Consider the following 22,415-nt stretch of genomic DNA (forward strand, 5'->3'; position numbering starts at 1 on the left):
CTTATAGGCCCAGATTCACAGAGAGCAAGGGGCACATTACGCCACCGTAAAGCAAACACCGTACGCCACGCCAACGTAGCGCGGAGAGGCAAGCATTGCATTCAGCAAGCCATTGCTCCCAATGCTGCGCCAGCATGGCGTGGGTTTCGAAGGCGCACGCCGGCGTAGTGGAAGTGGGCGTGACCCCATGCAAATGAGGTGTGAGCCCATGCAAATGATGAGCCGAGCGCCAGACAGGTACGTATCACGAACTGCGCATGCGCCATGACATGGACGCATGCACAGCACCCCCCTGTACCTGCTCACAACCACGCCGGCACAACTGCCTAAGCTACGCCGGATCACCGCGTACGCCGTGAACATAACGTACACCCAGCCAGACACGCGTCCAACGCACAATACGCCGGCTTGTGTTCCCTGGTGCAGACATGTGCATGTCTGTTGCCGGGTTGCACCTCATTTATGGGGAATAACTTTACGCCGGACGTACAACTTACGCGCATCTCGCGTAGCATGCACCGGGCACACGCACGTTTGTGAATCGACGTATTTCCCTCATTTGCATTTTTGAATGGCTAATCAATGGGAGCAGCACCATGCACCCAGCCCATATGTGCGTCCACCCTACGCTGGCGTGTGCAAGCTACGTCGGCGGGGTGTAGCCTGTTTTTAGGCGCATGTTGGTTCTTGGGTCTGCCGCACACATACGCCGGCGCATATTTGCAGTTACGTCGGCGTAACGTGTTATACTTCGGTGTAAGTGCTTTGTGAATCTGGGCCATAGACTTTTGTGAGATGACATGCATTGTAAATGTGTTAGTAAGGTCAAAATCTGAGTATGGCCAATTTAAAAGTAGGGTCAAAATCTGAGTATGGACAGTTTAAAACTGTTCACGATGGCTGCAATTTCACAATTTCATAACTCTTCACTTTTGCACTTAGCTACTCTAAGAACATTTGTCTGCCCTAACAATACAACATACTAGTCTACAACAATAAAATCCCTGTGCAAAGATGCCAAATATCCTTTAGCATTTCTAGTGATTGTATAGGGATGCTATCATGGATTGGGGAAGGTGTTGGGGTATTTTCCCCCATTAAAGTGGTTCTAAAGTCAAAATGTTTTTGACCTTATTGCATTCTCTGCATTAGGGTAAAAAAAAACTCCCTACCACTTGTTAACCCTCTACCCCATTCTTAAACATTTACCCACCTTCTCTCATGATTAAGCGCTGTTCAGGCTGCAGCACCACCCTCCACTATTCCTGCTCTCACAAGATCGTGAGTGCGCCCACAAGCCGTGTGCTGAGGGGGCACCCACAGGAAAGAAGGAGCGGAGAGGGTCTGCAGGGAACCCCAAAAGAGCAGGTAAGGGACCACTCTGTGCAATTGCACAGAGCAGTTAAAGCGGGGGTTCACCCCAAAAAAAATGTTTAACATTACATTCAGCCGAGTTGTTGCCGTACATACCGTTTTATTTATATATGTTCACCGCGGCTTCCGGGTATAATCTGCGGGACTGGGCGTTCCTAATTGATTGACATGCTTCCAACCGGCGCATACAGCGCGTCACGAGTTGCCGAAAGAAGCCAAACGTCGGTGCGCAGGCGCCGTATAGAGCCGACTCGCAGTCCGGCTTCTTTCGGCAACTCGTGACGCGCTGTATGCGCCGGTCGGAAGCATGTCAATCAATTAGGAACGCCCAGTCCCGCAGATTATACCCGGAAGCCGCGGTGAACATATATATATATATATAAAACGGTATGTACGGCTAGGAGATAAAAAAAAAACAGCTGATTGTCATTCTAACAACTCGGCTGAATGTAATGTTAAATTTTTTTTTTTTGGGTGAACCCCATTTTTAAGTATTACATCTTTTTGTTTTAATGGAAAAAAAAAAGCCCTTACAATCACTTTAAACCTTTAACCATACAATATTATACAACATCATTCACCATATTGAGTGCCTCAAGTATAAAAAAATCCTGAAAGATAGATGTACCAAAGGTGTCCTTATTTTCCGATAACTTTTCTTATGCAAAGGGAAAAAAAATCTCTGATAATCTTGATAAAATGATATTTCTGAAATGCTTACTTCCACGAGGGCCTACTTAATTTCCTACTGGCAACTGTTTTCCCTTCCATGTGTCCCTGTTTGCTCTGACTCTGATGGTTGCCTCCCACAGATCTGAAGAACAGGGTCAGAATCATTGGGCGGTGGACTTAAAATTAAGATTTGACTTTATTTCCACCTTAAAGTGATTGTAAAATCTTGTTTTTTTTTCTATTAAAAATACAAGCATGTTATACTTACCTGCTTTCTGCAGTGGTTTTGCATAGGACAGCCCGAAACCTCCTCTTCTCGGGTCCCTTTTCAGCACTCCTGGTCCCTCCCTCCTGCTGAGTGCCCCCACAGCAGGCAGCTTGCTATAGGGGCACATGAGCCGAGCTGCAACTCCATGTATCCATTCAGACATGGAGCTGCAGTTCGGCCCCGCTCCCTCTCTCTTCCAATAGGCTAACTTAGTTTGATTGACAGTAGAGGGAGCCAATGGCACCGCTGCTGTGTCTCAGCCAATCAGGAGGGAGAGCCCCGGGGGCAGAGGCACTTGTGGACATTGCTGTATAAAAATGGGGCTCAGGTAAGTATTAGGGAGGCTGAGAGGGGCTGGTGCACACAGAAGACTTTTTATCTTAATGCATAAAATGCATTAAGTTAAAAAACCTTCTGACTTCACAACCACTTTAAGGCCTTGTTGTCTCTTGTGCAGTTATATAACAGGAATTGTACTTAAAGCTTAAAGTGTTTGTAAATGTTCATTTTTAAAAAAATAACAAACATGTCATACTTACCTCAACTGTGCAGTTCGTTTTGCACCGAGTGGCCCTGATCCTTCTGTTCTGGGATCCCATGGCGGCTATCGCGGCTCCCCCCTGCAATAGCTAACCTTTCTGGGAAGCTCTCTCCTGAAGGGGGTTACCTTGCGGGCACGCTCCTGTGTCATACAGTCAGCGTCCATAGCCGATGAGTGTATGGCCTCGTACACACGACCGAGGAACTCGTAAATGAAACGCCGTTTTCCTTGACAAGTTCCTTGTTAGGCTTGTTGAGAATCTTGACAAGCTTTCTTTGCGTACACACGGTCAAGACAAAATCTCGTCGTTCTCAAACGCGGTGACGTTCAACACGTACAACGGCACTATAAAGGGGAAGTTCGATTCCACTGGCACAACCCTTGGGGCTGCTTTTGCTAATCTCATGTTACTGCGTGTTAAGTAAAAGTTTAGTGAGAGACGATTTGCGCTTTTCCGTCTGTTACAGCGTGACAAATGTGCTATCTCCATTACGAACGCTACTTTTACCGAAGGTGCGCTCCCGTCTCATACTTTATTCTGAGCATGCGCGGGTTTCTAAGCATACACACGAACATGTTTCTCGTTGTAAACCAGCCCGACGAGAAACACGATGAGGAAATTGAGACTCCCGACGAGGAAAAAGAGAACTTGTTCTCTTTTTTTCTCGTCGAGTTCCACGAAAAACATACACACGACCATTTTCCTTGGAAAAAAAGCTCTGCCACCAAGTTTCTTGATGGATTTTGTCGAGGAAAATGGTCGTGTGTACGAGGCCTATGAATCGGCCCCGCCCCCCGGCGGCTACATCATTGGATTTGATTGACAGCAGCGGGAGCCAATGGCTGCACTGCTATCAATCTATCCAATCAAAGCCGAGACTCGGTGGAGAAGAGGATGCCGGGGGATGCACAGAGCAGGTGAACTGGCTCAGGTAAGTAAAATAGGGGGCTGGGGGGCCCGTGACAGCCAGGTATTTTTTCACCTTAATACATAGGATGCATTAAGATGAAAAAGCATAAACCTTTACGACCCTTTAACTACTTGCCGACCGTGCTCCGTCATTATACGGCGGCAGGTCGGCTCTCCTGGGCGAGAGCCCGTAGCTATACGGCGGCTCTTTGAGCGGCCACTAGGGGCGCGTGCGCGCCACCGGAGGCACGCGCGCTTGCCCCAGACTCCTGTGCGTGTGCCCGGCGGGCTCGATCGCCGCCGGGCACCCGCGATTGCTCGTTATAGAGCGGGGACCGGGAGCTGTGTGTGTCTTCACACAGCTCTCGGTCCTGTCAGGGGGGGAAATGCTGATCTTCTGTTCATACAATGTATTAACAGAGGATCAGTGTTTCCCCTAGTGAGGCCACCCCCCCACAGTAGGAACACACCCAGGGACATACTTAACCCCTTCCCTGACCCCTAGTGTTAACCCCTTCATTGCCAGTGGCATTTTTATAGTAATCCAATGCATTTTTATAGCACTGATCGCTATAAAAATGCCAATGGTCCCAAAAATGTGTCAAAAGTGTCCGAAGTGTCCGCCATAATGTCGCAGTACTGAAAAAAAACGCTGATCGGCGGCATTACTAGTAAAAAAAATATATTAATAAAAATGCCATAAAAATACCCCCTATTTTGTAAACGCTATAACTTTTGCGCAAACCAATCAATAAACGCTTATTGAGATTTTTTTTACAAAAAATATGTAGAAGAATACGTATCGGCCTAAACTGAGGAAAAAAAAGTTTTTTTATATATTTTTGGGGGATATTTATTACAGCAAAAAGTAAAAAATATTCATTTTTTTCAAAATTGGCACTCTATTTTTGTTTATAGCGCAAAAAATAGAAACCGCAGAGGTGATCAAACACCACCAAAAGAAAGCTCTATTTGTGGGAAAAAAAGGACGCCAAGCGGCACAGTCCCGAATCGCAAAAAGTGCTCTGTTCTTTGGGCAGCAATAGGGTCCGGGAGTTAAGTGGTTAATGCAAAAGTAAAGAGAGTGATGAAAATCATGTCATTAATTATGACACCAATCTCATCATGCATTGTATGTGCAGTTTCACATACATTTTGGTCTTGATTGGGCCTCAAACAAAAAAGTCAATGGCCCCTGCTGGATTACAGTTAGGCCCTGTACACATGACCGGTTCATCCGATGAGAACGGTCCGACGGACCGTTTTCATCGGTCCACCGCTGAAGTGGCCTGATGGTCTGATGTGTGTACATACTATCAGTTCAAAATCCGATCAGGTCAGAACGCGGTGACGTAAAACACACGACGTGCTGAAAAAAACAAAGTTCAATGCTTCCAAGCATGCGTCGACTTGATTCTGAGCATGCGCGGGTTTTGAACCAATGCTTTTGTGTACTAACCATCGGTTTGGACCTATCGGTCAGAGGGCCATGGGGTCGATTTTAAAGCAAGTTCTACGGCCCATCGGACAAAAGACCGATGGGCCGTACACACGGTCGGTTTGGACCGATGAAACTGAACTTAGGTCCGTTTTCATTGGTTTGGTCCGACCGTGTGTACACGGCCTTATTAGTAGGACACATTATAATTATCCAACTCTTCCCATCCACCTTAAGGCCATAATTTCTATTACGCATTTCTATTCAGTAACTACGCTGTTGACACAATGCTAACATTTCTTTTTTTTACACTAGTGATAGTAAAGCATGCCTAGTAAACTTTGATGCAGGAAACTTTATCTAGAAAGTTGTTGCCAAATTTGCACAAGTGGAAAAGGACTCTGCTTGATTACAGTTGTTGGCAGAATGCACTTTATTTATTCATCGCTTTCCAGTTATCCAATGGCCATAATATTCTTTTGCTTATCTGACTACACTTTTCCATTACACTAATATTTTGTTTGGGTACTATTGCTACATTGCAGCAGATTGAAGAAACGTTGATGTGGACAAGTTTTTCTATTATTGCCTATTTTGAAATATTCTTTCTGCAAACTAATTGTGAAAATAAAACAACTATTTATTTTAGAAATTCATTCAAGATAGCACCATTAAACATCTTTGATTTATGAGTAGCCTATTGAGTCCTACATACATTATATACTGTAGTTTAATACACATTTAAATAGTACACAATTTTTATGGAAAAACAATAGTACTACATTATGCTACTTCAGAAAGAGAATATTAAATTGTTAATATTGTTGGACTGTTTTGTTGTATTTTCAGGTTGCTGCTCTGAAATATCTACCAGCAGTTCTTCACGATGTAGAGACAGTGTTTGATGCCAGAATGCTTAGGTAACTGTAAACTAAATAAATATTTTAACCGTTAAAACACATTTGCAGGATTTTTTTATTTAACCACTTAAGCCCCGGACCTTTTGGCAGCTAAATGCCCAGGCCAGGTTTTGCGATTCGGCACTGCGTCGCTTTAACAGACAATTGCGCGGTCGTGCGACGTAGCTCCCAAACAAAATTGGCGTCCTTTTTTCCCCACACATAGAGCTTTCTTTTGGTGGTATTTGATCACCTCTGCGGTTTTTATTTTTTGCGCTATAAACAAAAATAGAGCAACAATTTTGAAAAAAATGCAATATTTTTTACTTTTTGCTATAATAAATATCCCCCAAAAACATATATAAAAAAATGTTTTTCCCTCAGTTTAGGGCGATACGTATTCTTCTACCTATTTTTGGTAAAAAAAAATCGCAATAAGCTTTTATCGATTGTTTTGCGCAAAATTTATAGCGTTTACAAAATAGGGGATAGTTTTATTGCATTTTTATAAAAAAAATTTTTTTACTACTAATGGCGGCGATCAGCGATTGTTTTCGTGACTGCGACATTATGGCGGACACTTCGGACAATTTTGACGCATTTTTGGGACCATTGTCATTTTCACAGCAAAAAACGCATTTAAATTGCATTGTTTATTGTGAAAATGACAGTTGCAGTTTGGGAGTTAACCACAGGTGGCGCTGTAGGAGTTAGTGTTCTTGCCACGGAGAGTTAATCCAGCTCTGAGCAATCCTCTTATCTTTTTTCAGTGAGATAAAACTGACCAATGGAGAAAACCCTGTCAGCTCTTCCCCCCTGCTGTGAGTTACAGGTGATTTGCATATCTCATGCACGAGCCTGAGAAAGGCATTATTTTTTAATTCCCATCCTCACTCCTTTCTTCTCCAGCTCTCCCAGGATTGGCTGTTCCACACCTCAGCATGATTGGGCATGCTGAAGTCATGTGGTTACTTTCCTGTCTTTTGACTGGATGTTAGTGATCATAGCATTAGATTAGAGAGATTTGTGAGGGGAGTGAAAAAGTGCCTCACCATTTTCTCTCTTCAGGTACAATGATTATGTCATTGTCTCTGCCTCGGGTACAATGATTTTGTCACAGCTCTTTAGAATCCTCCTCTGTAGATGGCTGTGTGTCTGCACATGCGCAGGAGCAACATGAGCACGCTCTGCTTCTTCACAGAATGCGCTCTGCCACTCCACTTTAGTCTCCCCTGGCACGAGGCTCGTCCTTGCAATACCGGCTGGCCAGGGGAGTGTAGTGGTGGGCGGAGGAGTCCTCTGACATCAAGACTCCGCCCACCGAGCGTCAGACTGCAGACCCGCCCACAGATTTGGCAATATTGCGGGGCTCCACAAAGCTGAATAGGTGAGTTTTGATAGGTAAGGGTATATGCAGGAGGCATGTATATCCTTCTAGTATATTAGTAAATTATAAATTAGGACAGTGGGTTTACATCCACTTTAATAAGCCCTCAGGCAGGTTGACAATTTGTTAGATATAATCTTTTGGGGCTAGACAAAGTACAGGCAGACAGTCTGTTGTTTCTCTGGAAAAACTGCGTCAGGAGCAGGAACTCTTTTATTACTTATGAGGCATAGACAAAACATGAACTCACAAACGTAACACTGCCATCTAGTGATCATACAATGTAGTAGGCACACAGCAATGACATATAGTGGTTGTTGCTTATTAAATACAAACCTTGTATGCTAACACCCCCACTCAACAACTACTATCTAAGATCAACAAATCTGTTTCTAGCTAGTGGCTTTGTCAAAGCATCAGCAATCATTTTTTCCGACTCACAATACACAAGTTCAATCACTTTCTGATCAACTAAGTCATGAATGTAATGATGTCTGACATCGATGTGCTTGGTTCTTCCATTAATCTTCTCACTTGTTGCAAGCTTAATGCAACCCTGATTGTCCTCAAATAAGACGGTAGGTTCTGATGTTGCTTCTCCAAGATCCTTGAGTAATTGCTGTAACCACACAACTTCTTGACTGGCATAAGCTGCAGATATGTATTCGGCTTCTGTAGAGGACAATGCCACTGACATCTGTTTCTTGCTGGACCATGATATAGGACTGTCTCCCAATTTTAATAAGTAACCACTTGTGGATTTGCGTGTGCTGTGATCACCTGCCCAATCGGAGTCCACATACAGTAGGTGAACCCGATTTTGTGTCAATCTCGCTCTCTTTCTCAGCGAGATTGAGCACCTACGAGCCCCATCGCGGGAGCCAGCGCCGAGCTGGCTTGCCGCGATGGATACAGAGCCGTCATAGAAGCGACGGGAGATCCGACTTGGATTCCCGCCAATTCTACACGTGTGCGGCGTTTGTTATGAATCCTGAAGGGGAAGTCCCCGCCGGATTTTAAATAAAAATCCGGCATGGGTCCCCCCTCAGGAGCATACCGGGCCCTTAGGTCTGTTATGGGTTGTAAGGAGAGCCCCCCCTACGCCGGAAAAAACGGCGTAGGGGGTCCCCCTACAATCCATACCAGACCCGTATCCAAAGCACGCTACCCGGCCAGCCAGGAAGGGAGTGGGGACGAGCGAGCGCCCCCCCCCCCTCCTGAGCCGTACCAGGCTGCATGCCCTCAACATGGGGGGGTTGGGTGCTCTGGGGCAGGGGGGCGCACTGCGGCCCCCCCCACCTCAGAGCACCCTGTCCCCATGTTGATGAGGACAGGGCCCCTTCCCGACAACCCTGGCCGTTGGTTGTCGGGGTATGCGGGCGGGAGGCTTATCGGAATCTGGGAGCCCCCTTTAATAAGGGGGCCCCCAGATACCGGCCCCCCACCCTAAGTGAATGAGTATGGGGTACATCGTACCCCTACCCATTCACCTGCAAGAAAAGTGGTAAAAACACAAATAAACCACACAGTGTATTAAAATATTTTATTTTTCTGCTCCGGAGGCCGCCCCCTGTCTTCTTTATTAGCTCTTTTACCAGGGGGGGCTTCTTCTTTGACGTCTTCGGGTGGGTGGGGGCCGCCGTCTGGTTCTCTTCCACCGCCGGGGGGGGTGGCTTTTAAAAAAGCCCCCACCCCCCCGGCGGGTTTCCTCCGGCGTCTTCGGCGGGGCTCTTCTTCTTCCGCTATCCCGACGGGTCTTCTCAACTCTCCGGGGTTCTCCTTCTGTCTTCGCCGCTCTCCGTTGTTGACTCGGCGCACCCCGGTTCTTCGTCTCGCTGTCCGGTGTCTTCTTCCGTGATGTACGTCTTCTCCTTCCGTGCTGTGATGAGTTCTTCTTCCGTGCTGTGACGTCATGTTCTTCACTTCTCTCCTTCTCCCGATGTTGCCACGCCGGTCCTCCTCGCTGAAATGACGGATGCGCGCCTTGCATCGGACCTATATAGGCCTCACAGTCCCAGCTGTGAGCTAATAAAGAAGACAGGGGGCGGCCTCCGGAGCAGAAAAATAAAATATTTTAATACACTGTGTGGTTTATTTGTGTTTTTACCACTTTTCTTGCAGGTGAATGGGTAGGGGTACGATGTACCCCATACTCATTCACTTAGGGTGGGGGGCCGGTATCTGGGGGCCCCCTTATTAAAGGGGGCTCCCAGATTCCGATAAGCCTCCCGCCCGCATACCCCGACAACCAACGGCCAGGGTTGTCGGGAAGGGGCCCTGTCCTCATCAACATGGGGACAGGGTGCTCTGACGTGGGGGGGGCCGCAGTGCGTCCCCCTGCCCCAGAGCACCCAACCCCCCCATGTTGAGGGCATGCAGCCTGGTACGGCTCAGGAGGGGGGGGGGGGGGGGCGCTCGCTCGTCCCCACTCCCTTCCTGGCTGGCCGGGTAGCGTGCTTTGGATACGGGTCTGGTATGGATTGTAGGGGGACCCCCTACGCCGTTTTTTCCGGCGTAGGGGGGGCTCTCCTTACAACCCATAACAGACCTAAGGGCCCGGTATGCTCCTGAGGGGGGACCCATGCCGGATTTTTATTTAAAATCCGGCGGGGACTTCCCCTTCAGGATTCATAACAAACGCCGCACACGTGTAGAATTGGCGGGAATCCAAGTCGGATCTCCCGTCGCTTCTATGACGCGCTTGCTGGGATGTGCTGTCACTATTCCAGTGAGTGTGAGATGTCGGCGAGATCTCGGCACCCTGTCGCCGAGTATCAGCGCGACGCTGTCGTGCTAAAAGCACAATATCACAAACACCTACTGTATCCCACGAGGTTTAAATCACCACTTGCTGACAGTTTCAAATTTAAGTCTTTTGTCTGTTTCAGATATCTCATAACTCTTTTGATCACATTCCAGTCTCTCTGACGTGGTTTATCAACTTGCCTGCAAAGAAGAGACATGCTGGCTGCAATGTCTGGACGTGTAGTGGTTGCAATGTAGAGAAGTGCCCCCACTGCTTGTCTGTATTGTTCATTGGATGTGAGAAGATCATCTAACTTTGGATAGGCTGTATCCATAGGTGTGCTTGCTCCTTTCGCCTCTGTCATGTTGAATTGCTGAAGAATAGATTCAATTTTTGCACTCTGATTCAACAGGAAACTTCCATCTTTCTCACGCTGGATGTCAATTCCAAGATAATATGTCACTTCACCTAGGTCTTTAGTTTCAAAGTGCTCGTTGAATACTCCTGTTAACTTTGCAATTTCATTGTTGTTTTTGTGAGCAATGATCAGGTCATCTACATAAATTAGCAGATACATCCACTCAGTGTCTACTTGTTTAGCATATAGGCACGGATCAGCTTTGCTTCTTGTAAATCCTTCATTTAGTAGAACTTGATTAATCTTCAGGTTCCATGCTCGAACCTGATTGTTTAAGGCCATAAAGAGATTTATTCAACTTGCAGACAAGATGCTCTTGTCCCTTTTTCAAATATCCTTCTGGCTGTGACATGTAAATTTCTTCTTCAATATCACCATTAAGAAAAGCTGTCTTAATATCGTGGTGTTTCACAATCATTGTACGCATGGCAGCCACTGTCATTAGTGTTCTGAAAGTACTTTGTTTAGCAACTGGAGCAAAAGTAGCATCATAGTCCTCACCGAACTTCTGTGAGTAACCTTTAGCAACCAGCCTTGCCTTGTACCGACAGACTTTCCCTTCAGAGTTACATTTGGTTTTAAAAACCCATTTAAATCCTATGGCATGTTTACCTTGAGGTAGCTCTGAAAGTGTCCATGTCTGGAGATCTTCGAGTGATGTAATTTCTTCATCAGCGGCTTTATTCCATATTTGTTTCTCATGCATTGGCAGTTTCTGCATCTCTTTCCATGAACCTGGTTCAGTTTGAACAGCTCTGCGAGCTATGTAAGATAAACGTTCAGCTGGAACACCTTTATTGATTCTGGTTGATTTTTTGACTGAAGGTATTTCTGGTTCAGATTCAGGTTTTGATTCTTCTGCAGTAATTTCTATTTCTGTATCACTTTCCTTATTTTCTTGAGTGCCTGATGTTGATTCTTTCTCAGTTTGAATAGTTTGTGTCTGTTGTTCAAACTTTGAGCACATAGAAGTTTCATCAATAATCACACTTCTGCTGACTGTTACCTTGTTCGTGTCTTGATGTAAAATCCTGTATCCTTTTTGAGATTCACTGTACCCCACAAGTACACCTTCTTTTGCACATGCATTCCATTTTGTACGTTTTTCATTTTGGAATGTGTACATAAGCTTTACTTCCAAAAATTCTGATGTGTCTTACATCTGGTTTCCTTTTGTTCCACAGTTCATATGGAGTTTTTGTTGTTGCTTTTCCCGGCAAGCGATTTTGAAGATAACATGCAGTTGTGATAGCTTCTCCCCAGTATTTAGTTGGCATATCAGCATCAAATAGCATGCTCCTCCCACTTTCACACAATGTGCGGTTCATTCTCTCTGCAACTCCATTTTGCTCCGGGTTATATGGAACTATTGTCTGGAACATAATTCCATGCTTCCTGAGAATGGCTTGTGTTTTACCACTTGTATATTCTGAGCCATTATCTGTTCGTAGTACTCTGGGCATTCCGCCAAAAATATTATTTACTTGAGCGAGATACTCTTCTAATTTCTCTGGCACTTCATCCTTATTGTGAAGTAGAAATACTGTGGTATATCTGGAGTAATCATCAATGAAGGTCAGGAAGTACTTTTTTTTTCCTGGAGTCATAGTTTTCATTGGACCACAAAGATCTGAATGTATTAAGTCCAGAGGTTTTTGAGCTTTGCTGTTGGTCTGCTTGGGAAAAGGTGTCCTTGCCATTTTTCCTTTAATACAGCTGGTACAAATCATTATGTGATCACATGGATTAATCTTAATACCACTTGCATAGTTATTCTCAACTATTTTCTTTATTGTATCAGAATTTCTGTGCCCCAATCGTCTGTGCCAAGTGTGGATGCAGTTTGAATGTTTATCCTCTTTGGCTATTTTAACCATTTCACTGCAGTTGAGCTGATATAGTTCATCTATGATTTTAGCCTTTGCAAGCAAGCAATCCCCTTTTGTTATGATACAACTGTCACCCTGAAATGTGACTACATTGCCTTGGTTAGTGAGTTTCTTTACTGACAAAAGGTTGCTTTCAAGATCTGGCACATACAGAACATTCATCATATGGATCTTTTTAGTGATATCTGGAGAGATAGGACAGTATAGAAAGCCATCTCCTATTCCCACTGATTTCATGAATTGTCCATTAGCTGTAGTTATCCCTTCTGTTTTGCTTTCATCAAGCTGAGCGAAGAAACTTCGGTCATTTGTCATGTGACTTGTAGCACCTGAGTCCACACACCATGCTTGCACAGAGGTGACATCATTTTTGGATCCGAATGCATACTCCTTTGTTTCTATGACATTCTTAGCTTGTTGCAATGCACTTTGTTTTTGCATTCTAGCTTTCCAGATTCTACAATCTGCTTTTAGGTGTCCTGGTTTCTTGCACACAAAGCATTCCCGCTTTTCTAGCTGCACGTTACTGTGTTTATTTTTGTATTTCGTCTTTAAAGCCGTCTCTGAACACACACTCACATTACTCATGCTTTCAGTTTTGCGCTTGTATTCATCCACAAGCTTGCCTTTAACATATTCCAGTGTCAGATCATCATCTGGACGTGCATCTAGTGCTGTTACAAGTGTCTCATAACTTTCAGGAAGTCCACTTAATAATAGCGCTGCAACATGGAAATCTTTTGTCTGATAGAGCTTTCTGATTAAATACAGTTTATTGCTGAGATTAACTCTTTCATGTGCTTTCTGTAACTCTTCCCACATGTCTTTTGCAGTCTGACAGTTACATATATGTATGATTTGATCATCATCTATGCACAGGGAGATTGTGCTCTGCGCCTTCTGATCTCTGTCTAACCACTCCTCTGTGGGCTGTGCAGGTCTTGGTTCATTTATACATTTCCACGTACCTTCTCTTATAAGCAGCATTTTCATCTTGAATTTCCAAGATTGGTAGTTCTGATTCGTCAGATTTGCAATGGAGAACTTTGCTGAGGGGACGGCAGCAGCCATTTCTGCTGTTTGTCTTTCTGTTGCTGTCTCCTGCACTCGATTGCTCTAGCTCACTGTATCTGGCTATATCCAGGGGTAATCTGTATTATATCCTGGGCTTCTGTAACATGTCCTGGGCCCATAACCTGTTAGATATAATCTTTTGGGGCTAGACAAAGTACAGGCAGACAGTCTGTTGTTTCTCTGGAGAAACTGCGTCAGGAGCAGGAACTCTTTTATTACTTATGAGGCATAGACAAAACATGAACTCACAAACGTAACACTGCCATCTAGTGATCATACAATGTAGTAGGCACACAGCAATGACATATAGTGGTTGTTGCTTATTAAATACAAACCTTGTATGCTAACACAATTGAATAAAGTGGAGTCAGCAACCTGTAGATTGCAATCTACCAGTAGATCATAGACAGGTGACTGGTAGATCATGGTCTGGACTTACTGACCCACCATTCCAGAGCATCAAACAGAGTGCAATGCAGAGGGACTTTCTGTAAGATGGAGCTGTAGTAGGAAGAAAGAGCCGTATAAGCCGATGCCTTCTATGTAGTGCTGGCTCCTGTCCCAATGCGGAGTGATAACAACTGCACTCCACCTCTTATCCCAGCTAGCGGTCTCCAGAGTATTGCCAGCAGCAGGAAAGAAGAGATCATCAAGTCAGTGTGAAGCAATACACTGGGCATAATAGTATAGGTCTGCTTTCACACTGATGTGTGTCAAGTTCCTCACACTGTGGGTGCTGTGCAGTATTACCGGTGGCTTTCCTGTGGGTTTGCTGCACTTAGCCATAGACTTCTATTATATCCTGCGGGTTTTATGCGCTTTCTGAATGCAGGAGTTTTGGTGCTATTTCAGAAAGTGAAAGTCAATGGCTCAGTGCAGCTAACCCATGAAAGTTGAGTTGCAGATGCACTGCGCTGCACCCACGGTGCAGATAAACTGCAGCACATCAATGTGAAAGCAGCCTTATAGGGGGTTCAGAACAGCAAGGGTTTATTTACATTTGCAGTTTGAGTGGTGGTAAAACCCCAAAGTTAAGATGTGTTTTTATCACCCCTACCCCAACTGCATGCCTTTTAGCTCCAGTGGCCAGGGATGTACACATGTCGGAGATGCAGCAGGAGTTATATGCCCTGTCATGGTTGGTGGGTGTAGCCCCTGCCAATCATGGCCCATTCGAGTGAATGAGATCATTCTGCAAGTGCCCTGCAACCTTGTGAAGTAAAGCAAACAGGCAGGCAGCATTGTGTTGCTTTCTCACCATCTGCTTTAACACTTTGGACCCTGCAGAAGCATGCAATTGTGGGGTACTTGCAGAGTGGACCCATTTAATTGAATGGGTCTCGTTTGGCAGGCGGTAGCACACACCAAAAGCAACAGGGGGCTTAATTCCTGCCGCGGTATGTATACACCTTTGGCTGCTGCCTCAGCAGTTAAAGGTGGTAGGGATTGGGGGCAGTAAAACTATGACTCAACCGCAGGGTTTTTCCACCCCCCAATTGTACGTGTGAACGAGCCTTAAGGGCTCTGCTGCTGAATGCAACTAAGGGCTCATTCAGAAGTGCAGCAGGTTCTGCTGCTTTTTTTAAAAGCGATCCTAGTCTGTTTGACAGGTGGTGAGGAGTTGATATGTTGCCTCCTCACACCTGATTTAAACCCACGATTGCCCTGTAATGTATATGATTGCAACACGGTAGTATGGCAATAAGAGGTTTAAAACAGGAGTGAGGAGGCAACAATGTGCTGGTGATCTTTGCCTTCTGCCATATTGTTCAGGTGGATCTCTACCTCTTTAAGTTTGCCTACCCCTCAAAGTCTACAGGTTGCAATACTCAGCTTTATTCTGAAACAGTTATCTGTAGCACTTCTTTTTCACCTTACTCAGTCTTTTGCGTCCAATGACGCTGAAAGGTCAGAGGACATACTCCTAAGAAGACATCAGCACGGCAGGTCTGAAAAGTAAAAAATCCTTATCTGCCTACCTGTTTAAAACTATTGAAAAGTACAGTATTAACTACATAGGGTGTCAGAGGGTATCTTCCTCATGGGGAGACAGAAAGCAATAAAGTCCAGGGGCCGGATTCAGATACATTGGTGTATCTTTCCGCGGGGCGTAAATTGGATCGTAAATTAGGGCGCAAGTTCCGTATTCAGAAAGAACTTGCGCCCTTAGTTACGGCGACGTAACGTCTGTGGTCCGGCGTAAGCCTGCCTAATTCAAATGTGGATGATGTGGGCGTGTTTTATTTAAATTCACTGTGACCCCACGTACTTGACGTATTTTACGAACGGCGCATGCGCCGTTCGTGAAAAAATCCCAGTGCGCATGCTCGAAATTACGCCGCAAATCGTCAATGCTTTAGACGTGAACGGAACTTACGTACAGCCCTATTCGCGAACGACTTACGCAAACGACGTAAAATTTTCAAAATTCGACGCGGGGACGACGTCCATACTTAACATAGGATACCCCTCATATAGCAGGGGTAACTTTACGCCGGAAAAAGCCTAACGTAAACGACGTAACAAAATGCGCCGGGCGGACGTACGTTTCTGAATCGGCGTAACTACCTAATTTGCATATTCCTCACGGAAATATACAGAAGTGCCACCTAGCGGCCAGCGTAAATATGCAGCCTAAGATACGATGGTGTAAGACACTTACGCCGGTCGGATCTCAGGGAAATTCTGGCGTATCTAGCTTTCTGAATACAGAAAGAAGATACGCCAGCGCTTCGTAGCATTTACGCGGCGTATCAATAGATATGCCGGCGTAAAGGCTATCTGAATCCGGCCCCAGATCTTTCTTTATATTCTAGAAAACAAGGGTTTTTTATTGCTGTCTGTATTCCCTATGGGGAATTTCAACTGACTTTCTGATCTGTTGGACACCCATCAAATAGACAGTAAAGCTTGCCATACATGGATCATTCCCAGTCACGAGAAGTTGATCTATCGAATGACTTTTCATTAACAGACTTGTTGGAAAATTTCTGCTCAGTCAGCGCATGCAGCCAATGGGCTGCAGCCTTGATCAGTGTATTCTGACGATGGGGGAGTCCAGCTGTCAGAATACAATGTCACAGCAGGGAGGATTTCCTCATCCACCTCAAATGTGTGAATGGGGAAATCGGCTCTGTTTTTTCATTCAGCTGGATAGCTAAACAAAAAAAAAAAACGAGACAGGTACGGCGAGAACAAGTAAGAATAAATATAGACTACAATTAAAATTTGGGAAATATCAGGGCAAGACTTGCAATAATCTTTGTATTATTAAATGCAATAGTTAGACCAGTGTCATCAGTTGATTATGTTGTCATTATCCTTTACATTGTGGCTTAACTTTATCTGCACTACAACAACATCATCAGTATACCAGCAAGAGCCACCTCTGGCCTTACTCATCTATGGGAGGTTTCCATACACAAAAATGTGTGTACACCTTAAAACCCCACTGAAATAGGCATGGGTAGCATTTAAAATGTGTGACTACATGTCCTTTCACTCCTGTTGTGCAACACCTACATATATTAATAAAAACAATTAATTTGATGGCTGAAAATGGATTTAAAAAAAGCAATGCCAAGAGCAGTAATTGCATTTTAAAGTGTAGTAATACAAAGCAACCAGGGGTTTACACACATATAATGTTGACTAATTATAAGGGGTTACTGCATATATGCTGGGGACCGGTCACTGAGGGGATAATATACATTGGAGATTGACAGCTAAGAGGTTAACATACACATCACCGAGGAGTTAAAACCCAAATGCTGGACACTTGTCACCAAGGGGGTTAATGAATAGGGTGACCAGACATCCCCAGTTTCAGGGGACAGTCCCCTGATTGAGGATACTGTCCCCGGACCAAGTCTGTCCCTGGTTTTGTCCCCAGAATGGATTTAATAAGGGGCAGGGGCAATTTCAAAGACAGTCAGTGCAGAATTAAAATAAAAAAAATAGAATTAAACACCCCCGCTCCGCCGTGCCTACTAGCTTAGGGGGTTGTATTTTTTTCATTATCTGTGCCCCTTTCTGATGATCATGTGCTGGTCGGAGCGGAGGGAATATTTCTTCAGTTTTGGGTGCTTGCCCATTCAGCTTCAGTTGCATGTTATTCTGCCTTGGCTCAAATCCTGGCCAGCCGCCTGCCTGTCTCTTTGCCTTCCTTGGCGGAGTGATCTTCCTCCACTACCCATCCAGTAGTAGCCGGGGCCCAGAGAGTAAGACTTGAGAGGCTGTGAGGCGGGCGGCCACAGGCAGAGTCGCTGATTGTTGCCATTACTAGTAAAAAAAAAATATGTCCCCGGATTTAATTAAAAAAAATCTGGTCACCTTATTAATGAACATACATGGGAGTTGAGCGCTGAGAGTTATGGCTTACACTGTGGAGACTTGTCACTGTGGGACAAATGCATGTATACTGCTGGTGTTAAAACAGGTTAGTAAGTTCCTGGAAGAGTCATCTCACTGCTGTCATGGAATTCTGAATCTGGGTTTATGTTCTTGGGGCAGAATACAAGGAAAATATAATGCGTGTTCTGGAGGTAAAATCCCACTAGAAGGGCATGCTTTGTTCAGCTAAATTCTGCTGTAGAGACAGAATCCCTCAATGGTAAAGCAAAAGTGCTATATAGGCATTGAATAGACTCTAATGCCTTGTACACACATTTCTATCGGAAATTCCTTTCATCTGTATGGAACTCCGACGGAGAAAAAAACAAGCATGCTCAGAATCAAGTTGACACATGCTCGGAAGCATTGAACTTCATTTTTCTCTGCTCGTCGTAATGTTGTACGTCACCGTGTTTTGGATGGTCGGAATTTGGTGTGACAGTGTGTATGCAAGACAGCTTGAACGGAATTCCATCAGAAAAAACTGTCGGAGTAAACTGCGATGGAAATTACGATCGTGTGTACAAGGCATTACTTTGCCCTGAATGGGCAAAGTTGCTGGTTACTTTAATGAAAACCCCCATTCTCAGATATTCAACTTCCCTGTGCAGCCCTGGTTGTCTGTTCCTTCATTGCAGATGAGAGTCTTATGCCGCATACACACCATCACTTTATGTGATGAAAAAAAACAACGTTTTTAAAAACGTCACTTTAATTGACCGTGTGTGGGGGAAAACGTTGTTTTATGTCTTCTAAAAAACGACCAAAAAAAATTGAAGCATGCTTCAATTTTATGTGTCGTTTTTCAAAACGTCAACTTTTACTTCACAGAAATTGACCGTGTGTAGCCAAAACGTTGTTTAAAACGACGTTTTTTCATCCGCGCATGCCCAGAAGCTACTTATGAAGCGAGCTTCAATGGAAAAACGTGGTGAACGTAACCTCGCTTTGCTAGAACATTGTGAGAAAAACGATGGTGTGTAGGCAACTTCGTCTTTGAAAATTGAAGTTTCAAAAACGTCATTTTTTACTTCACAGAAAATGTCGTTTTTTTTCATCACATAAAGTGATGGTGTGTACGGGGCATTACGCTTTCCTATTCCTAGAAGCATGGAGCATTTACTGAAATCCTGATAAAGCAATGACAACATTTGTTAAAGAGAAAGTGTAGAATTTTGGGATACTTATAATAATTATTTAGTGTCTAAGGTGATTGCGTGCAATAAATGTAATAAGCTGACCAGCTGATTCCAAAGTAAGTGTGATTTTATTCTATCACACAAAGGCATCAAAAATTCAAAATAAATCAATACAAAAAGTAAAACATATCTGACAATTCAGTATAAGTTAAACAAAAATTAAATAAATAAAATGAAAATTAGGAAAGGAGAGGCTTGTGTCTAAGCATGACACAGTTAAAGCAGGGGTTCATTTGAAAAAAAAAAATTAACATTAGATTGGTCCTAATTACGGGAAGCACAATCGGGTGTTTTTTTTTTAAAGCAATGCAGTACTTACCGTTTTAGAGATAGATCTTCTCCGCCGCTTCCGGGTATGGTCTTCGGGACTGGGCGTTCCTATTTGATTGACAGCCTTCTGACGGTTGCATACAGCGCGTCACGAGTTGCCGAACGTCGGTGCGGCTCTATACGGTGCGCACCGACGTTCGGCTACTTTCGGAAACTCGTGACGCGCTGTCTGCGACCGTCAGAAGGCTGTCAATCAAATAGGAACGCCCAGTCCTGCAGCCTATACCCGGAAGCCACGGAGAACATCGATCTCTAAAACGGTAAGTACTGCATTGATTTACTGCATTGATTTAAAAAAAAAAAACACCCGATTGTGCTTCCCGTAATTAGCCTTAATCTAATGTTAAAAATTGATTTTTTTGGGTGAACCTCCACTTTAAAGTTAGTTATATTTAGTCAGGTTGAAAAAAGACACAAGTCTATCTAGTTTAACCAATAAAAGGAAAGAAAAAAAATACAATCCTATATACACAATCCTATACCTACAGTTGATCCAGAGGAAGGCAAAAAACCCCAGCAAAGCATGATCAAATTTGCTCCAGCAGGGGAAAAGATTTATTCCTGATTCCTCAAGAGGCAAATGGATATTCCCTCAATCAACTTTACCTATAAATGTTAGTATCAGTTATATTATGTACATTTGGGAAAATAATCCAGGCCTGCCTAATACCCGCCCGCCGTCAAATGACGGCGGGCGGAATACTCTGTTGTTCTGACAGGACGTCATATGACGTCCTGTCATTTAAAGCCGCTAGGGGGTGCGCACCCGTCGCGTTACTGGGAACACAATGCGTGTGCCCGGCGGCCACAATGGCCGCCAGGCACCCGCGATTGCCCAGTAACTGAGCAGGACCGTGGATCTCTGTGTGTAAACACAGAGATCCACGTCCTGTCAAGGAGAGGAGACCGATGCTGTGTCCCTTGTACATAGGGACACAGATCGGTCACCTCCCCCAGTCAGTTCCCTCCCCCTACAGTTATAACACTCTCTAGGCTACACATTTAACCCCTTCCCTGCCCCCTAGTGGTTAACCCCTTCCCTGCCAGTCACATTTATACAGTAATCAATGCATATTTATAGCACTGTTCACTGTATAAATGTGAATGGTCCCAAAAATGTGTCAAAAGTGTCCAATGTGTCCACTATAATGTCGCAGTCCTGGAAAAAAATCGCAGATCGCCGCCATTCCTAGTCAAAAATAAATAAATAAAATCATAATTATGTCCCCTATTTTGTAGGCAATATAACTTTTGCGCAAACCAGTCACTATACGGTTATTGCGATTTATTTTTTTACCAAAAATATGTAGAAGAATACATATCGGCCTAAACTGAGATAAAAAAAAATGTTTTAAAAAAAAAATTGGATATTTATTATAGCAAAAAGTAAAAAATATTGTATTTTTTTAAAAAAATTTACGCTCTTTTTTTGTTTATAGCCCAAAAAAGAAAAACCACACAGGCGATCAAATACCACCAAAAGAAAGCTCTATTTGTGGGGAAAAAAGGACGTCAATTTTGTTTGGGAGCCACGTCGCACGACCGCGCAATTGTCAGTTAAAGCGACGCAGTGCCGGAAGCTAAAATTTCGTCTGGGCAGGAAGGGGGTGTATGTGCACAGTAGGCAAGTGGTTAAAGCAATCTACTGAATTCAGTGAAAAATCAAAGAAATTTAAAAAAGAAAAAAGAGGGGGACACACCCCCAAGTAATGTGACAGGTAAATAACCTGAAAGACAGCTAGAAAGTGAGATCTAGCTGGATAATGTGTAATATAAACACACCGTGATAGGTGAGAGGACACAAAAATAAATGATAATGAGAACCTCAAATGAAGTCCATATAATTTATACGTGTAACTCCAAAATGTAAATGTGATAGTCCAAGGTCAAAATGGCCTATACAGTCCAAAGAAATATATATATGCAATGTATTTCCTTTATTGGAGTTGGTCAAAAGTTCTTTGTGGAAAAGACCAGATGACTGTAGAGGAATGGAAGATGTTGTGATCTTCTCAGGTATGGAACTCAGATGTTCTTAATAAGCAGTTGGAACCTCATCAGCAATCCACAATGGTATCCAAATAAACAAGTATAAAGATGGGTACTCTTACCGGAAAGTGTGGACATACACGTCAGCGACGGTATGTCAAACACGCATGTACGAGCTCCTAGGCAGCCGTGATGTCAATGGGGAAGCTGTTTGATGTGCCAGCCTTTAATCCGCCAGGACGGGTCCAATCCAATGAGAGGAGACAGCTCGTGCAGGTGTGGTTCTCAGATGAAAGAGTGTAGTATGCAGGCCAAACGTAGAAACCATGTAAGGGAAAACGTACTCACATAGTGCGGTTAATCCCAAAACAAGCCTTTATTAGGCATAGAAAATAAAAGCCAAAATAAACAAAAAACTGGATAAAAATATATAAAATAGATAAAAAAGTACAAGCCCAGTGAAAGACGAGTACAAGTGATCACAAGTAAAATATGGCGTAATGAGCAAGTAGCGTATGAGCTATGTACCCGACATGTTTCGAGCGGCAGAGCTCTTCAACTTCAAGCTCTGCTTTTATTTTCTATGCCTAATAAAGGCTTGTTTTGGGATTAACCGCACTATGTGAGTACGTTTTCCCTTACATGGTTTCTACGTTTGGCCTGCATACTACACTCTTTCATCTGAGAACCACACCTGCACGAGCTGTCTCCTCTCATTGGATTGGACCCGTCCTGGCGGATTAAAGGCTGGCACATCAAACAGCTTCCCCATTGACATCACGGCTGCCTAGGAGCTCGTACATGCGTGTTTGACATACCGTCGCTGACGTGTATGTCCACACTTTCCGGTAAGAGTACCCATCTTTATACTTGTTTATTTGGATACCAT

At 44.1% G+C, this 22,415-nt stretch overlaps 1 protein-coding gene across 3 annotated transcripts in view; it reads left to right on the top strand.

Moving 5' to 3' along the window:
• The window catches only part of DOCK2 (dedicator of cytokinesis 2), a 325,179-nt gene that overhangs the window by 154,870 nt on the left and 147,894 nt on the right, over positions 1 to 22,415 (top strand). For all 3 annotated transcript variants that reach the window (XM_040344676.1, XM_040344678.1, XM_040344677.1), the window contains exon 24: positions 6,053 to 6,123. In XM_040344676.1, coding sequence (XP_040200610.1) covers positions 6,053 to 6,123 — 71 coding nt within the window. The remainder of the gene's footprint in view (positions 1 to 6,052; positions 6,124 to 22,415) is intronic.

Source organism: Rana temporaria, chromosome 3 (genome assembly GCF_905171775.1).
Source record: "Rana temporaria chromosome 3, aRanTem1.1, whole genome shotgun sequence".
Taxonomy (NCBI): domain Eukaryota; kingdom Metazoa; phylum Chordata; class Amphibia; order Anura; family Ranidae; genus Rana; species Rana temporaria.